This window comes from Littorina saxatilis, linkage group LG10 (assembly GCF_037325665.1).
Source record: "Littorina saxatilis isolate snail1 linkage group LG10, US_GU_Lsax_2.0, whole genome shotgun sequence".
NCBI classification, from domain to species: domain Eukaryota; kingdom Metazoa; phylum Mollusca; class Gastropoda; order Littorinimorpha; family Littorinidae; genus Littorina; species Littorina saxatilis.
The window spans coordinates 6,472,000-6,484,357 of NC_090254.1; the positions used below are offsets into that span (position 1 = coordinate 6,472,000).

The 12,358-nt window shown below is 42.2% G+C and overlaps 1 protein-coding gene across 2 annotated transcripts in view; it reads right to left on the bottom strand.

Annotated features, from left to right (window-relative positions):
* LOC138978035 (cleavage stimulation factor subunit 1-like) overlaps positions 1-6,999 on the bottom strand; it is a 100,643-nt gene extending 93,644 nt beyond the window's left edge. For both annotated transcript variants that reach the window (XR_011459562.1, XM_070350659.1), the window contains exons 1-5: positions 6,862-6,999; positions 4,356-4,483; positions 2,649-2,732; positions 1,869-2,002; positions 909-1,031 (exon numbers count right to left, since the gene is read on the bottom strand). Coding sequence is in view for 1 of the 2 variants with exons in the window: in XM_070350659.1 (XP_070206760.1) it covers positions 909-1,031; positions 1,869-2,002; positions 2,649-2,732; positions 4,356-4,483; positions 6,862-6,917 (525 nt within the window). In the remaining variant the exon portion in view is untranslated. The remainder of the gene's footprint in view (positions 1-908; positions 1,032-1,868; positions 2,003-2,648; positions 2,733-4,355; positions 4,484-6,861) is intronic.
* Positions 7,000-12,358: the final 5,359 nt, after the last annotated feature.

The window sequence follows — 12,358 nt, forward strand, 5'->3', positions numbered from 1 at the left end:
ACAGGAGTGAAAATACTGTGGTAGTCTCCCCTTCTAAAAGTCACAAGGGAAAACTGATCATGTGCAAAAGGGTGACCATGCTTGCACCCACACAGGCGAACACAAAGACCTCAGCATGATTAAACAGTGTACGGATTCTTCTTCTTCTGCGTTCGTGGGTTGAAACTCCCACGTACACTCGTGTTTTTTGGACGAGTGGAATTTTACGTGTATGACCGTTTTTTACCCCGCCATTTAGGCAGCCATATGCCGTTTTCGGAGGAAAGTGTACGGATGACGGGGTGATTCTCCATCTGCTGTTCACACACACACACAGGCGAACACAAAGACCTCAGCATGATTAAACAGTGTACGGATGACGGGGTGATTCTCCATCTGCTGTTCACACACACACACAGGCGAACACAAAGACCTCAGCATGATTAAACAGTGTACGGATGACGGGGTGATTCTCCATCTGCTGTTCACACACACACACAGGCGAACACAAAGACCTCAGCATGATTAAACAGTGTACGGATGACGGGGTGATTCTCCATCTGCTGTTCACACACACACACAGGCGAACACAAAGACCTCAGCATGATTAAACAGTGTACGGATGACGGGGTGATTCTCCATCTGCTGTTCACACACACACACACACAGGCGAACACAAAGACCTCAGCATGATTAAACAGTGTACGGATGACGGGGTGATTCTCCATCTGCTGTTCACACACACGAACACACCTACACACACACACAAACTAACATACACACTGACCTCAGGGTGGTCATATAGTGTAAGGATAACGGGGTGATTCTCTATCTGCTGTTGATGTGTCTTCACACACACACACACACACACCCGCGCACCCACCCACTCACCCACCCACCCATTTACCCCCACACCCACACACACTGACCTCAGCATGATCATACAATGTACGAATAACGGGGTGATTCTCCATCTGTTGTTGATGTGTCTCCATGGCAAGAATGTCGGCGGGTGTAACACTCTTCGCTAGCATTCTCTCCACATCCAGAATCTGCAACAAAAGAGCTCACTGAGTTCGTGTTCCTATTGTTTTTTGTTGTATCATTGAATTCTGTTTAAATTGAATAAAATCTTGTCACAAAAAAAAAGGAAAAAAAGAGCTCACTGCATATATCTTGTCCTTTGCAATGCATGTCCTTTTCATCTCCCTTGTGCGAGGCTTGCAATCATGTTGTATACATACTGCTCTGTGCAACGATATACATTAAAAAAAACCTTTAAGACCCCCCTATTTAAGACTCCCTCCCTTTTAAGACTTTCTGTTCATTACCTCTTTAAAATTACCTTCATTTTAAAACGACCTCCTTTTTAAGACCTGATGTTCTAAGTTTTGAACAAGTTGTCCTTTGCAATGCATGGCAGTCTCCCCATCTCGCCCTGTATTAGGCTTGCTATCATGTTGCACACATATTACTCCATGCAACAATATAAGTTGTGCACTTGATTTTCAGTTTTGGTGGTCTTTAAATGGGGAGTGGGTGGGAGGGAATTAGCAGTAGCTACACACACATTTCCTTCTGATTGATTACAGTGGAACCCTCCCCCCTTTTAAGACCCCCTAGTCTAGGGATTTTCCCTCGTCGGATTTTTTTCCCATTGACCCTACTTATCGTATTCTAGACAATGATGTGTACAACATACGGCGAAATCGTATGGGTTCCCAGGTCTCTTTAAGACCCTGTTTTTCAGCTTTTCTGTTCATAATCTCTGCAAATGTATAACCCCATTTTAAGACTCCCTCCTTCTTAAGACATGATTTTCTTTTCAGATTTGTTTAGGTCTTAAAGGGGGTGGGGGGGTGGACCATTGTACAGACATGAGGGTGTACCTTGATAGAGCAGTCCTCAGAGCCGGTAGCGATGAGTTGTCCCGTGGGGTGAAACCTGGCCGTTCTGCACGCAGCTTTGTGTGCCGTCACGTAGCACGTTTCGTACAGCGATGCTTCTGCTGAGATGGTCGTCACTGCTCACACGATCACGGCAAAAGGTATAGAACGTTATAATTAGTAGCACGTTTCGTACAGTGATGCTTCCGCCGAGATGGTCGTCACTGCTCACATGATCAAGGCAAAAGGTATAGAACGTTATAATTAGTAGCACGTTTCGTACAGTGACGCTTCCGCTGAGATGGTTGTCACTGCTCACACGATCAAGGCAAAAGGGATAGAACGTTATCATTATTAGCATTCTTTATATTTCTTTTGCTATTTATTTAATTTAATTTCTTCTTTTAATACTAAACATCTTCATAAATACCTACCCATCCTATACTCATATCGCCTAATAATATATAACCACACAGATAACACACCTTATAACTTATGGATTGATGTTTATTGTTTACAAAGTAGAAAAACAAAATACTTCCTTCACTCATAAACTTGCCACTAGCCATCAAGCAATAAGTGTCAAATCAAAACAGTGGACTCCCTTTCTAACACCTTGCTTTATCAGAGCTTCATTTTATAGCATCGTAAACTTACCTCAATTTGTACGACTCTATCCCATTTTAGACCTTGGATTTTCACACATTTTCGGCAGTCTCAAAAAGGGGGTTGCAACACTAGCTGGAAGATTGATACAGGTCACAATAACACGAACAGACCTACCTTCTGTTTCAAACTCCAGATCAATCCCAGAGCCCGGCGCCACAAAGTTGTTGACCTTGGGAACTTCCTTGGCTTCTGACTTCTCTGCATGGACATATTTTACAATGATTACAGGCATAGTCCTTCTTGTGAAAACAATTCTGCCCATAGGGACTGGGTGGCCGAGTGGTAACGCACTTGCGCTCGGAATCGAGAGGTTGCGTGTTCGACCCTGGGTCAGGCCGCTATTTTCTCCCCCCTTTCCTAACCTAGGTGGTGGGTTCAAGTGCTAGTCTTTCGGATGAGACGAAAAACCGAGGTCCCTTCGTGTACACTACATTGGGGTGTGCACGTTAAAGATCCCACGATTGACAAAAGGGTCTTTCCTGGCAAAATTGTATAGGCGTAGATAAAAATGTCCACCAAAATACCCGTGTGACCTGGAATAATAGGCCGTGAAAGGTGGATGCAGCGCCTAAAGGCAGTCGATCTACTGGCCGATGTGAATGCGTGATATATTGTGTAAAAAATTCCATCTCACACGGCATTAATAGGTAACATGCGCCTTGAGTCGCCTTGTGTGGTGAGATACGTGCGCAATATAAATCCTCGTAAATAAATAAAATAAATAAATAAAATAGAATGCAGTCCCGCATTGCCATAATGGCTGAAGGGATTAAAAAAACACTAATTGAAGCTCACTATCTGAGATATTATAAAGTAATGCGTGATGTAGGATTTATTCATTAAGAGTGGCTTTTATGAAATCTTTTTATTAATTAATTTATTCATTTATTTAAATTCTACACAGCAAGCACTGAAGCAGTTAAGATGTTAATTGATTGTTTGTGTTGATATGGAGGGATAGAATTATCCCATGTCGAAGCTGGGCCAGATCTGGAAAGGAGGGCTGAATCAGTGAATCGTTTCCACAAAAAGAACCATACCTAGGTAGTTAGGCAAAAAAAATAAAATAGGTGTGGTTACGGTAACATAGCCAAAAAAAATAGGGTAGGAAGGTAGGCAATCACTTTTTTTTTTTTTAAACTTTTTTTTCTAATGTGTACAAATTAAACCTACTTGACAGGGAAATAAGTGTGCAACTTGGGCGATTTCGCTTTCATTGCGTTTTCTGCACTGGTGTTTTTTCTTGGTTTTTTTTTGGACAAATGTAATAAAAAGTTATAGGGTCGGCCCCTAAAAATAGGGTAGGTCGGGTTACCGTAACCACACCTATTTTTTTTTTAGGCCTTACTCTCCAAAAATAAAAACAAAGTTCTGAAAGTTGGGTGCGAAGTGGCCAACTGTAGACATGAAGTCCACACGTGTGCTGTCTGCTAAATGTGTACTGTTAGTGCAACATGTAAAATTGGTAAAACAATTTGTTAAAAGCTGCTGCTAATATATTACCTGCTACAGACTTATATTACTCCTTGCATCAACAAAGATATACATGTAACAATTGTAAGCCTACTGGGGATATTCACTGTTGACTGATTAGTAAAAAGTGTTGATTGTATTGTACCTATTGATTGTATTTCAGTGTGTGTGACTGCGAGTTCATGTGTGTGTACGTGTGTGTACGCGTGCCTGTATGCATACATGTGTTCATTGCTCCGAGCTTATATGAGAATTAATTTAAGGGACGTATGAGAAGGGGCCGTTAAATTATCAATGCCTTTATCATTATTACTAGTATTATTGTTCACTGCTGATGCGTTAAATTACCTTCTTCCAGTTTGTGGCCAACATTAAAGAGGCTGAAGAGACGGTCACTAGGAGGGCATGCTGGGTAGGGCTTGATGACCTGAGCCAGGGACACCGCCTGGTCTTTGTAGCCGTCATAAAACAGCTGGCTGCACACACACCATGCACACACTCACATTTTACACGACTAAAATACATACAAGGATAGCCAAATCAGCGACCCGACCACCAGGGGGCTAGTCAATATCTTGCCAAGTTTGCCAGTGAAAATTCTGTTCAAATGCAAAACAACTTTCAGTGGTACTATTGATTTTCAAAGCCATAAACACTGGGAGTGGGAAAGCTTGTTCATCGCTGACCACAGCCCAGTTGTCCATCGAATCACCGTGTGTTTCTGACAGTCACAATTTTGGTGTGTGGTAGTGGGCTAGTGAATTTTGTGGTGGGCTAGTGAATTTCTTGAAGTTGCTAGCCTGGCTGGCGAGTGAAATTTGGCCATCCCTGAACACATTTTTTCCCTCTCATTAGCCAAGTTTCATGTCCCCTGACCACACTATTTTTTTCCCCAACTATTTTTTTACCCTCCTTTAAAAACATTTTTTTTAAAAAGTGAAGAAAAAAAGAATGTCAATACTTGATTTTGCAAACTTTTCGAGAAAAGCTTACTCTTCTCCAACATATTGGGGACACAGCTCACACCAGTTCCGAAAAATAGAAAGCCATATATATATATCTATGTACCTAGCTCTCAAAATAAAACTTTTAAATGTTTTATCCTAAAATAAAGGAGAACAAATTCTGACTTACTCTGTTACTACATGTACTAAGTTACTGACCCTAATTTTTGTTGCCTTGTCATCGCAAACAAACATTTCTTTTTGTTTGGCCTTACTAAGTTACTTTATTCTCCTATTTAGTATTACCAGAAAATGAGATTGTTTCCCCAAAGTGCAAAGCAAGCAGCAAAACGTACAGTCTTGCTACCCAAGTGTGTGCATTTCTAAATTCTATACATGTACGTGTATGCATGTGTAAATATAATCTGCCACCTGCACTTCTGGCGGGTACTACTTGACTCCAAACACCCCCGAAAACCCCATCTAATATAATTAAATCTATCTTGAAAGTGAAGTTTTTGACATGCACCCTTATTTTTGTGTTCAGAGCCCGATTTTCGACGAAGTCGATGCATCAATTTCAATGCAAGGGAGGTAACTCTTGTTTCTCCAAAGTAAAGAATTGATGACGTTATACAAACATACACACGCACGCATGCAAATGGATAACTTTCATCAGTGATAAAACAAAATATTCTCTCTTTTTTTGTGGTCAAAAACCATGTTCAAATCATAAACAAAAACACCAATGATGCTCACATCGTCTGTTTTCAGTGTTTTCGTGCATTTGAGTTCACTTTCTTCAATTACTTTCGCTCATTCGTAAATCCTCACTAACACGAAAACAAAGCCACGAACGGTGAAAGTTGCAGATGAAAGATATATATGAATTCAATCCAAGTTCAAACATGTGTCAACAAGCCAAAACATGATCTATAAATACAATGACAAATTTTCTTCATTTCTGATGCGGTTTTCGTGGGTTTTTTTTTTTTTTTTTTTTTGGGGGGGGGGGGGGGGTTCATGGGTTTTCGGAGAAAAGCAGTACTGCTCCTGGCAGTGGCACAGCAGCGACACAGGGGTGGGACATAACACTGTGACACAGGGGTGGGACATAACACTGTGACACAGGGGTGGGACATAACACTGTGACACAGGGGTGGGACATAACACTGCGACACAGGGGTGGGACATAACACTGTGACACAGGGGTGGGACATAACACTGCGACACAGGGGTGGGACATAACACTGCGACACAGGGGTGGGACATAACACTGCGACACAGGGGTGGGACATAACACTGCGACACAGGGGTGGGACATAACACTGTGACACAGGGGAGGGACATAACACTGTGACACAGGGGTGGGACATAACACTGTGACACAGGGGTGGGACATAACACTGTGACACAGGGGTGGGACATAACACTGTGACAGTGTCACGATTTCATCTTTCGCCTGTGTACATATTTCCCCCTCGACATATACTCAAGACTGAAATGTTTCCTGGTAATATTAAGAAGTGAAATTATTTATGGACGAAAAGCATGTCAGTTTCTTGCACGTGAAGAAAATTGGTGGTAAAATTTAATAGATTTCACCCCCAAAATCGAATTCTTCGAAAACGTGTACTGAGTGGTTACGTCCCGTGAGTAAGAAGGAAAACATTTTAGGATGAATCAAATTTCTAAGTTAAATAAAACAAATTGGTTGCACAAATTTGGCCCCATGAATGTAAGGTACACAAGGTCGCTCATCAGTACTATCGAAGGGTGGTTTTTTTTTCAGTTTAGAGTTTATACTAGATCAACGTGGCCGAGAAGCGAAATATCAACACGGCGAAAGATGAAAACGTCACACCGGTGCGGGCTCTTGAAAGTGAAACAAAGCAATTCGTGCAACGAACCTTATCATCAGCCTGTACATAACTTCCCTTTGCTTGACCTGCATTTCTTCCGACATCGTTGTTTCGTTGTGCTACACGTGAAAACCAAAAAATAGAATACAAGACACTCTTCTGTTTCACGCTTGCAAATTCGTAGTGCTGACCGGAAATAAAATAAGAGTTATCTTCCTTGAAAGTGTTGCAGCCCATCTCGTTATCGGCGCTGTTCCGGAAATGAGCAGCGCGTTATTGGAATTCGAACAATGACCACCGTTTTAGGAATTCCAACTTTGCGCTACGCGATTCCAGAAATGTCCGGCGTAAACTGATAAATGATGGCCTTTCATCCTTCTGTGTCAAAAAAAAAAATGCTTTGTCATAAAAAAAGCAGATGCATTGCACAACGCACCAAACCAACCAATTTTTTTTTAAACAAGTCGCGTAAATAGAGAATACTACATGGCTTGCTGTGTCGTACCAGATTTACACGAGTTGTTTTTTTAAATATTGAACTGCGAGCGAAAGCGAGCTGTTCACTATTTGAAAAAGCAACGAGTGTAAATCTGGTACGACACAGCAAGCCATGTAGTATTCTGTTTATCCTACATACTGTACTTACGTGTATTTTACCGAAAATGTCCTGCAGTCGAGGCAGATAAATTGAAGACGCTTGTTTTGGAACCTCGATCTCTTCTAAAGCCTCGTGCAATTTATTATGTCAAAGCCCAAAGAAACGTCACTCTGAAAGTGTGGCGTGACGTGTTAGTTCTAAAGATTCATCGAGGGTAATTAGCGAGCGCAATTTTTGTTTCTATTATGACGTTTGTCTCGGTGACTTTGGCATCATAAGCAGTGGAAAAACAGGTCCCTGCCAGACGTGCTTGACATGACCTCATTTACATGATATACACACGTGTGATTTGAACGATTATTATCTCACGGGTGTCTCTCTCAGTCACGTATGTAGGATAAGGCAAAATTACTACATTTAGTCAAGCTGTCGAACTCACGTAATGAAACTGAACGCACGAGTACACAACAAGACCTAAGTAAAATTAACTTTACTTAAAGCCTAGGCAATTCTGCTTCGGAATATCTTTAATAAATAATGTGATCTGCCATAACATACCTTCACAGGGCAATACTTTTGCGATATATCAATTCTGCTTCCGCGCCGTGCGGGGCCATAAAGGCGTGTGAAGCGCCTGCGGTGGACACAACTAAGCGTTCCACGATCCAGGGCGTGATGCTTTTTGGCTCACGTAAGTGTAGCCTATGCGATCGTAACTTTGTCTGTCTGTGCGTGCGTGCGTATGTGCGTATGTGCGTGCGTGCGTGTGTATGTCTGTGGTAGAAACTCTAACATTTGAAGACGTCACATTACATTGACGTCACATTATGACGTAAGAGGGTTAGACGTCACGCGAAGGAAGTACATGTACTGAAAGTCTCGGTCATTATTATTTTGAGCGGGCCGAGACTAGTTGGCAGTCGTGTCCCTGTAAGTAGGCTACATGCAGACAGACAGATCTAGATCTAGTCAGTGTCTCGCTTTCTTGCACAGTTTCACCTATGCTCTTTCCGGCTGTGTGTGTGTGTGTGTGTGTGTGTGTGTGTGTGTGTGTGTGTGTGTGTGTGTGTGTGTGTGTGTCTGTGTGTGTGTGTGTGTGTGTGTGTGTGTGTGTGTGTGTGTGTGTGTGTGTGTGTGTGTGTGTGTGTGTATGTGTGACGGAGTGATTGAGTTTGTGTTACTGTTTGTCGATTTCTTACGCGAGCCTTGATGGCTTCGCCTCTTGTCTTTTCATATCACACACTCTGATGTTTTTCTCAACGCGTCAGGTCAGTCAAAACGCCCCGGCGCAGAACATAGCCCTGGAACTCACTCAGTGATTGGAATACGAACAGATTTGGAAACTGCTCGTAGTCACAAATGTCTCGATAAATAAGCGTCGTACAGAACCAGCGCCCTTCCACTAACACGGTTCTCAGTCCTGGTTACTAGTGACTTTTTTTTTCTTTTTTTTTTATAAATCTATCCCAAAAAACTCTTCACAAATGCAGCGCTTCTGATAAGAAAGCTCTTCAGTTCCAATACTATGTATCAAGATTTACCTATAGTTTTAAACATGACATACTTGTGATGGCATCAACCAGACTGATTTTCGATAATCATTCCAAGATTGCCTCAAAAATCCTGATCCTACTATTTTGAACTTACATTAGAATGGTTTTTTGTATCTTGCATCGTATTTTTAAGGTTGTCCCCCGCTACTTATAAGCGGGTTTCATCGTTGTATCAAGTTGTTGAATGATACGTACTGGTGTAGCTGGCTTCATGATTGGTGAGTTTGCTGCAGGGAGTGGGCGAATGAGTTTGCGAGAGCAGGTGAATTAATTTCTTTATTTACTAGATATCATTTGGTTTACGATTATTGTCACAAACATACCCCCCACTCCCCCCCCCCCCCCATCCCCCCCCCCCCCCCCAAGTTTTTTCTGTCATGTATCTGTAAAAATTATACAAGAAAGCATCGATTGATGAGGAAACAGTTGCAACCGCTTTAGCATGAGATGCAAGGACAAGGTCTGCCATCAAAAAGCACTGCTGCGACAATCCACTCTATTGGGAAATCGACCACCATGGAAACACGATGAGGGCTCATCAGTCTGCCTGTTACCGATATGCCTCGTTAGACTTCATGCCGGCGCAGACTCACTGGCTCTATCTGACAAGACCTTGTCCGTACACCTTTTATTTTCCATTTTATGAGCCTGTTTTAATTAGACCCTGAACATTTGCACAAGACCGACTTGCAGATAACCATCCCTGTCTGTTTGAAATGATAACGGTATCTAGTGATTACTGCACATGTTGAGTTGTATTGAGTTGTGTCAAAATCAGCATCTGGGTTCATGAAATTGTCAGTCATGAGATCAAGACATGTTTTTTCGTCTGTACAGTCCAGTGAAGACTCTCATTCGCTCTTCTCTTTCCCCTTTCACTACAGAATTATATTCAATCCAATACACACTTTTTTTCTTCCCCCTGCATACAATTCCAGACAAGATTCCTTCCAAGATTCAACAACCTTTCATACTTTCACACTTTTTTCTCCTTCTGAATGTATAATTCAATTCGGGGTTTTTTTTAGCCCACGAGGCGATAACGTATTAGTCAGTAATGTATTGCCTTTTACATTGATTATCGGTACCAGCTAGCATGGTGACGACTAAACCACCTAACAGTCTTTTCCCCAAAGAGCATATATAAGCGTAATTTATGCAGAGGTATGAGATTCTTAAGTTGTGAGATTTTGTTAATGATCACGATGCCTTCAGTGCTTACTAAATTCATTGATTAGATTGATTTTATATAATGAAGTTAGAATTCTGCTGCTCTGATTAGTGAAATATTCAAAAATGCTATCATGCTATTTTGGCACCGTCATGGCTTTGTAGACTTATAATATATTTGCGTAATTGATTTCAACTCTTAGAAATCAAAAGTATATAACATATTGTATTGTGTCTCTTCTTGTCGTTAAATAATCACAACAACTGTAAAACAAATTTGCTTTGATAAAGCTCCCGTTTTTCTCTCAGAATTTTGCTCATTTTTGCTTTGTTTTCATGCCCCAGACACAAAAACTACAAAACGATTCATAAAAGTTCCGTTCCATGCATTCCGTCTCCTCTCAATCTAAGATCCCCCCCCCCCCCCCCCCCCCCCATCCCCGTAGACCCTCCCCCCAAAGTTTTCCGCTAGCCTCTTCGACTTTTCCCAACGAAGCGTACAGGAGCGGGGCAATTAGGAGCCTTTGCAATTACGTGAGAATCACAGTGTGAAATTTGACAAGAGGTTGACGGAAGTCTGGCAACCAGATGTTAGAGGGAAAAAATAACTCACTGAAAAAGTGAGATCGCACGTGTCGGACAGATGAAGGTTAGAAAAACAAGTCGCGTAAGGCGAAATTACTACATTTAGTCAAGCTGTGGGACTCACAGAATGAAACTGAACGTAGTCCGCCGCTAGTGCAAAAGGCAGTGAAAGTGACGAGCCTGTTTGGCGCGGTAGCGATTGCGCTGTGCTTCATTGCACGCTTTACTGTACCTCTCTTCGTTTTAACTTTCTGAGCGTGTTTTTAATCCAAACATATCATATCGATATGTTTTTGGAATCAGGAACCGACAAGGAATAAGATGAAATAGTTTTTGAATCGATTTCGGAAATTTAATTTTGATCATAATTTTTATATTTTTAATTTTCAGAGCTTGTTTTTAATCCAAATATAACATATCTATATGCTTTTGGAATCAGAAAATGACGAAGAATAAGATGAAATTGTATTTGGATCGTTTAATAAAATAAAAAAACGCTCGCGCTGGACCCGAGTACTCTTCAGACTGGCTCGCTCCCTCAGTATGAAAGTTTTTGTCTTGTGCACGTTTAAGACCAAGTGATTGATCTACAGTGTGAATTACAGGCATTCCCTTTGCTATATAAATACATTGCATGCGAGCCGAGGATGTGCGTGGTGACTGGCCTTTCTCTTTTATTTGATCACAGTGAAAATGCACACACACATTCACACACACACACACTCTCTCTCCCTCACTCCCTCTCTCTTACACACACACACACACACACACACACACGTACAGACTCATGCACACACACACACACACACACACACACAAAAACCACACACACACACAAACACACTCAACCACACACACACTCACACTCAACCACACACACTCAACCACACACACTCACCCACACACACTCACACTCAACCACACACACACTCACACTCAACCACACACACACACACTCACACTCAACCACACACACACACACACTCAACCACACACACACACAACCACACACACTCTCAACCACACACACACACACTCTCAACCACACACACACACACACACACTCTCAACCACACACACACACTCAACCACACACACACACACACTCAACCACACACACACACTCAACCACACACACACACACACTCAACCACACACTCACACTCAACCACACACACACACTCAACCACACACACACACACACTTTACCACACACACACTCACACTCAACCACACACACACACTCAACCACACACACACACACACACTCAACCACACACACACTCACACTCAACCACACACACACACACACTCAACCACACACACACACACACTCAACCACACACTCACACTCAACCACACACACACACACACACACACACACACTCAACCACACACACACTCACACTCAACCACACACACACACTCACACTCAACCACACACACACACACACTCAACCACACACACACTCAACCACACACACACACACACTCAACCACACACACACACTCAACCACACACACACACACACTCAACCACACACACACACACACTCAACCACACACACACTCACACTCAACCACACACACACTCACACTCAACCACACACACACACTCAACCACACACACACACACACT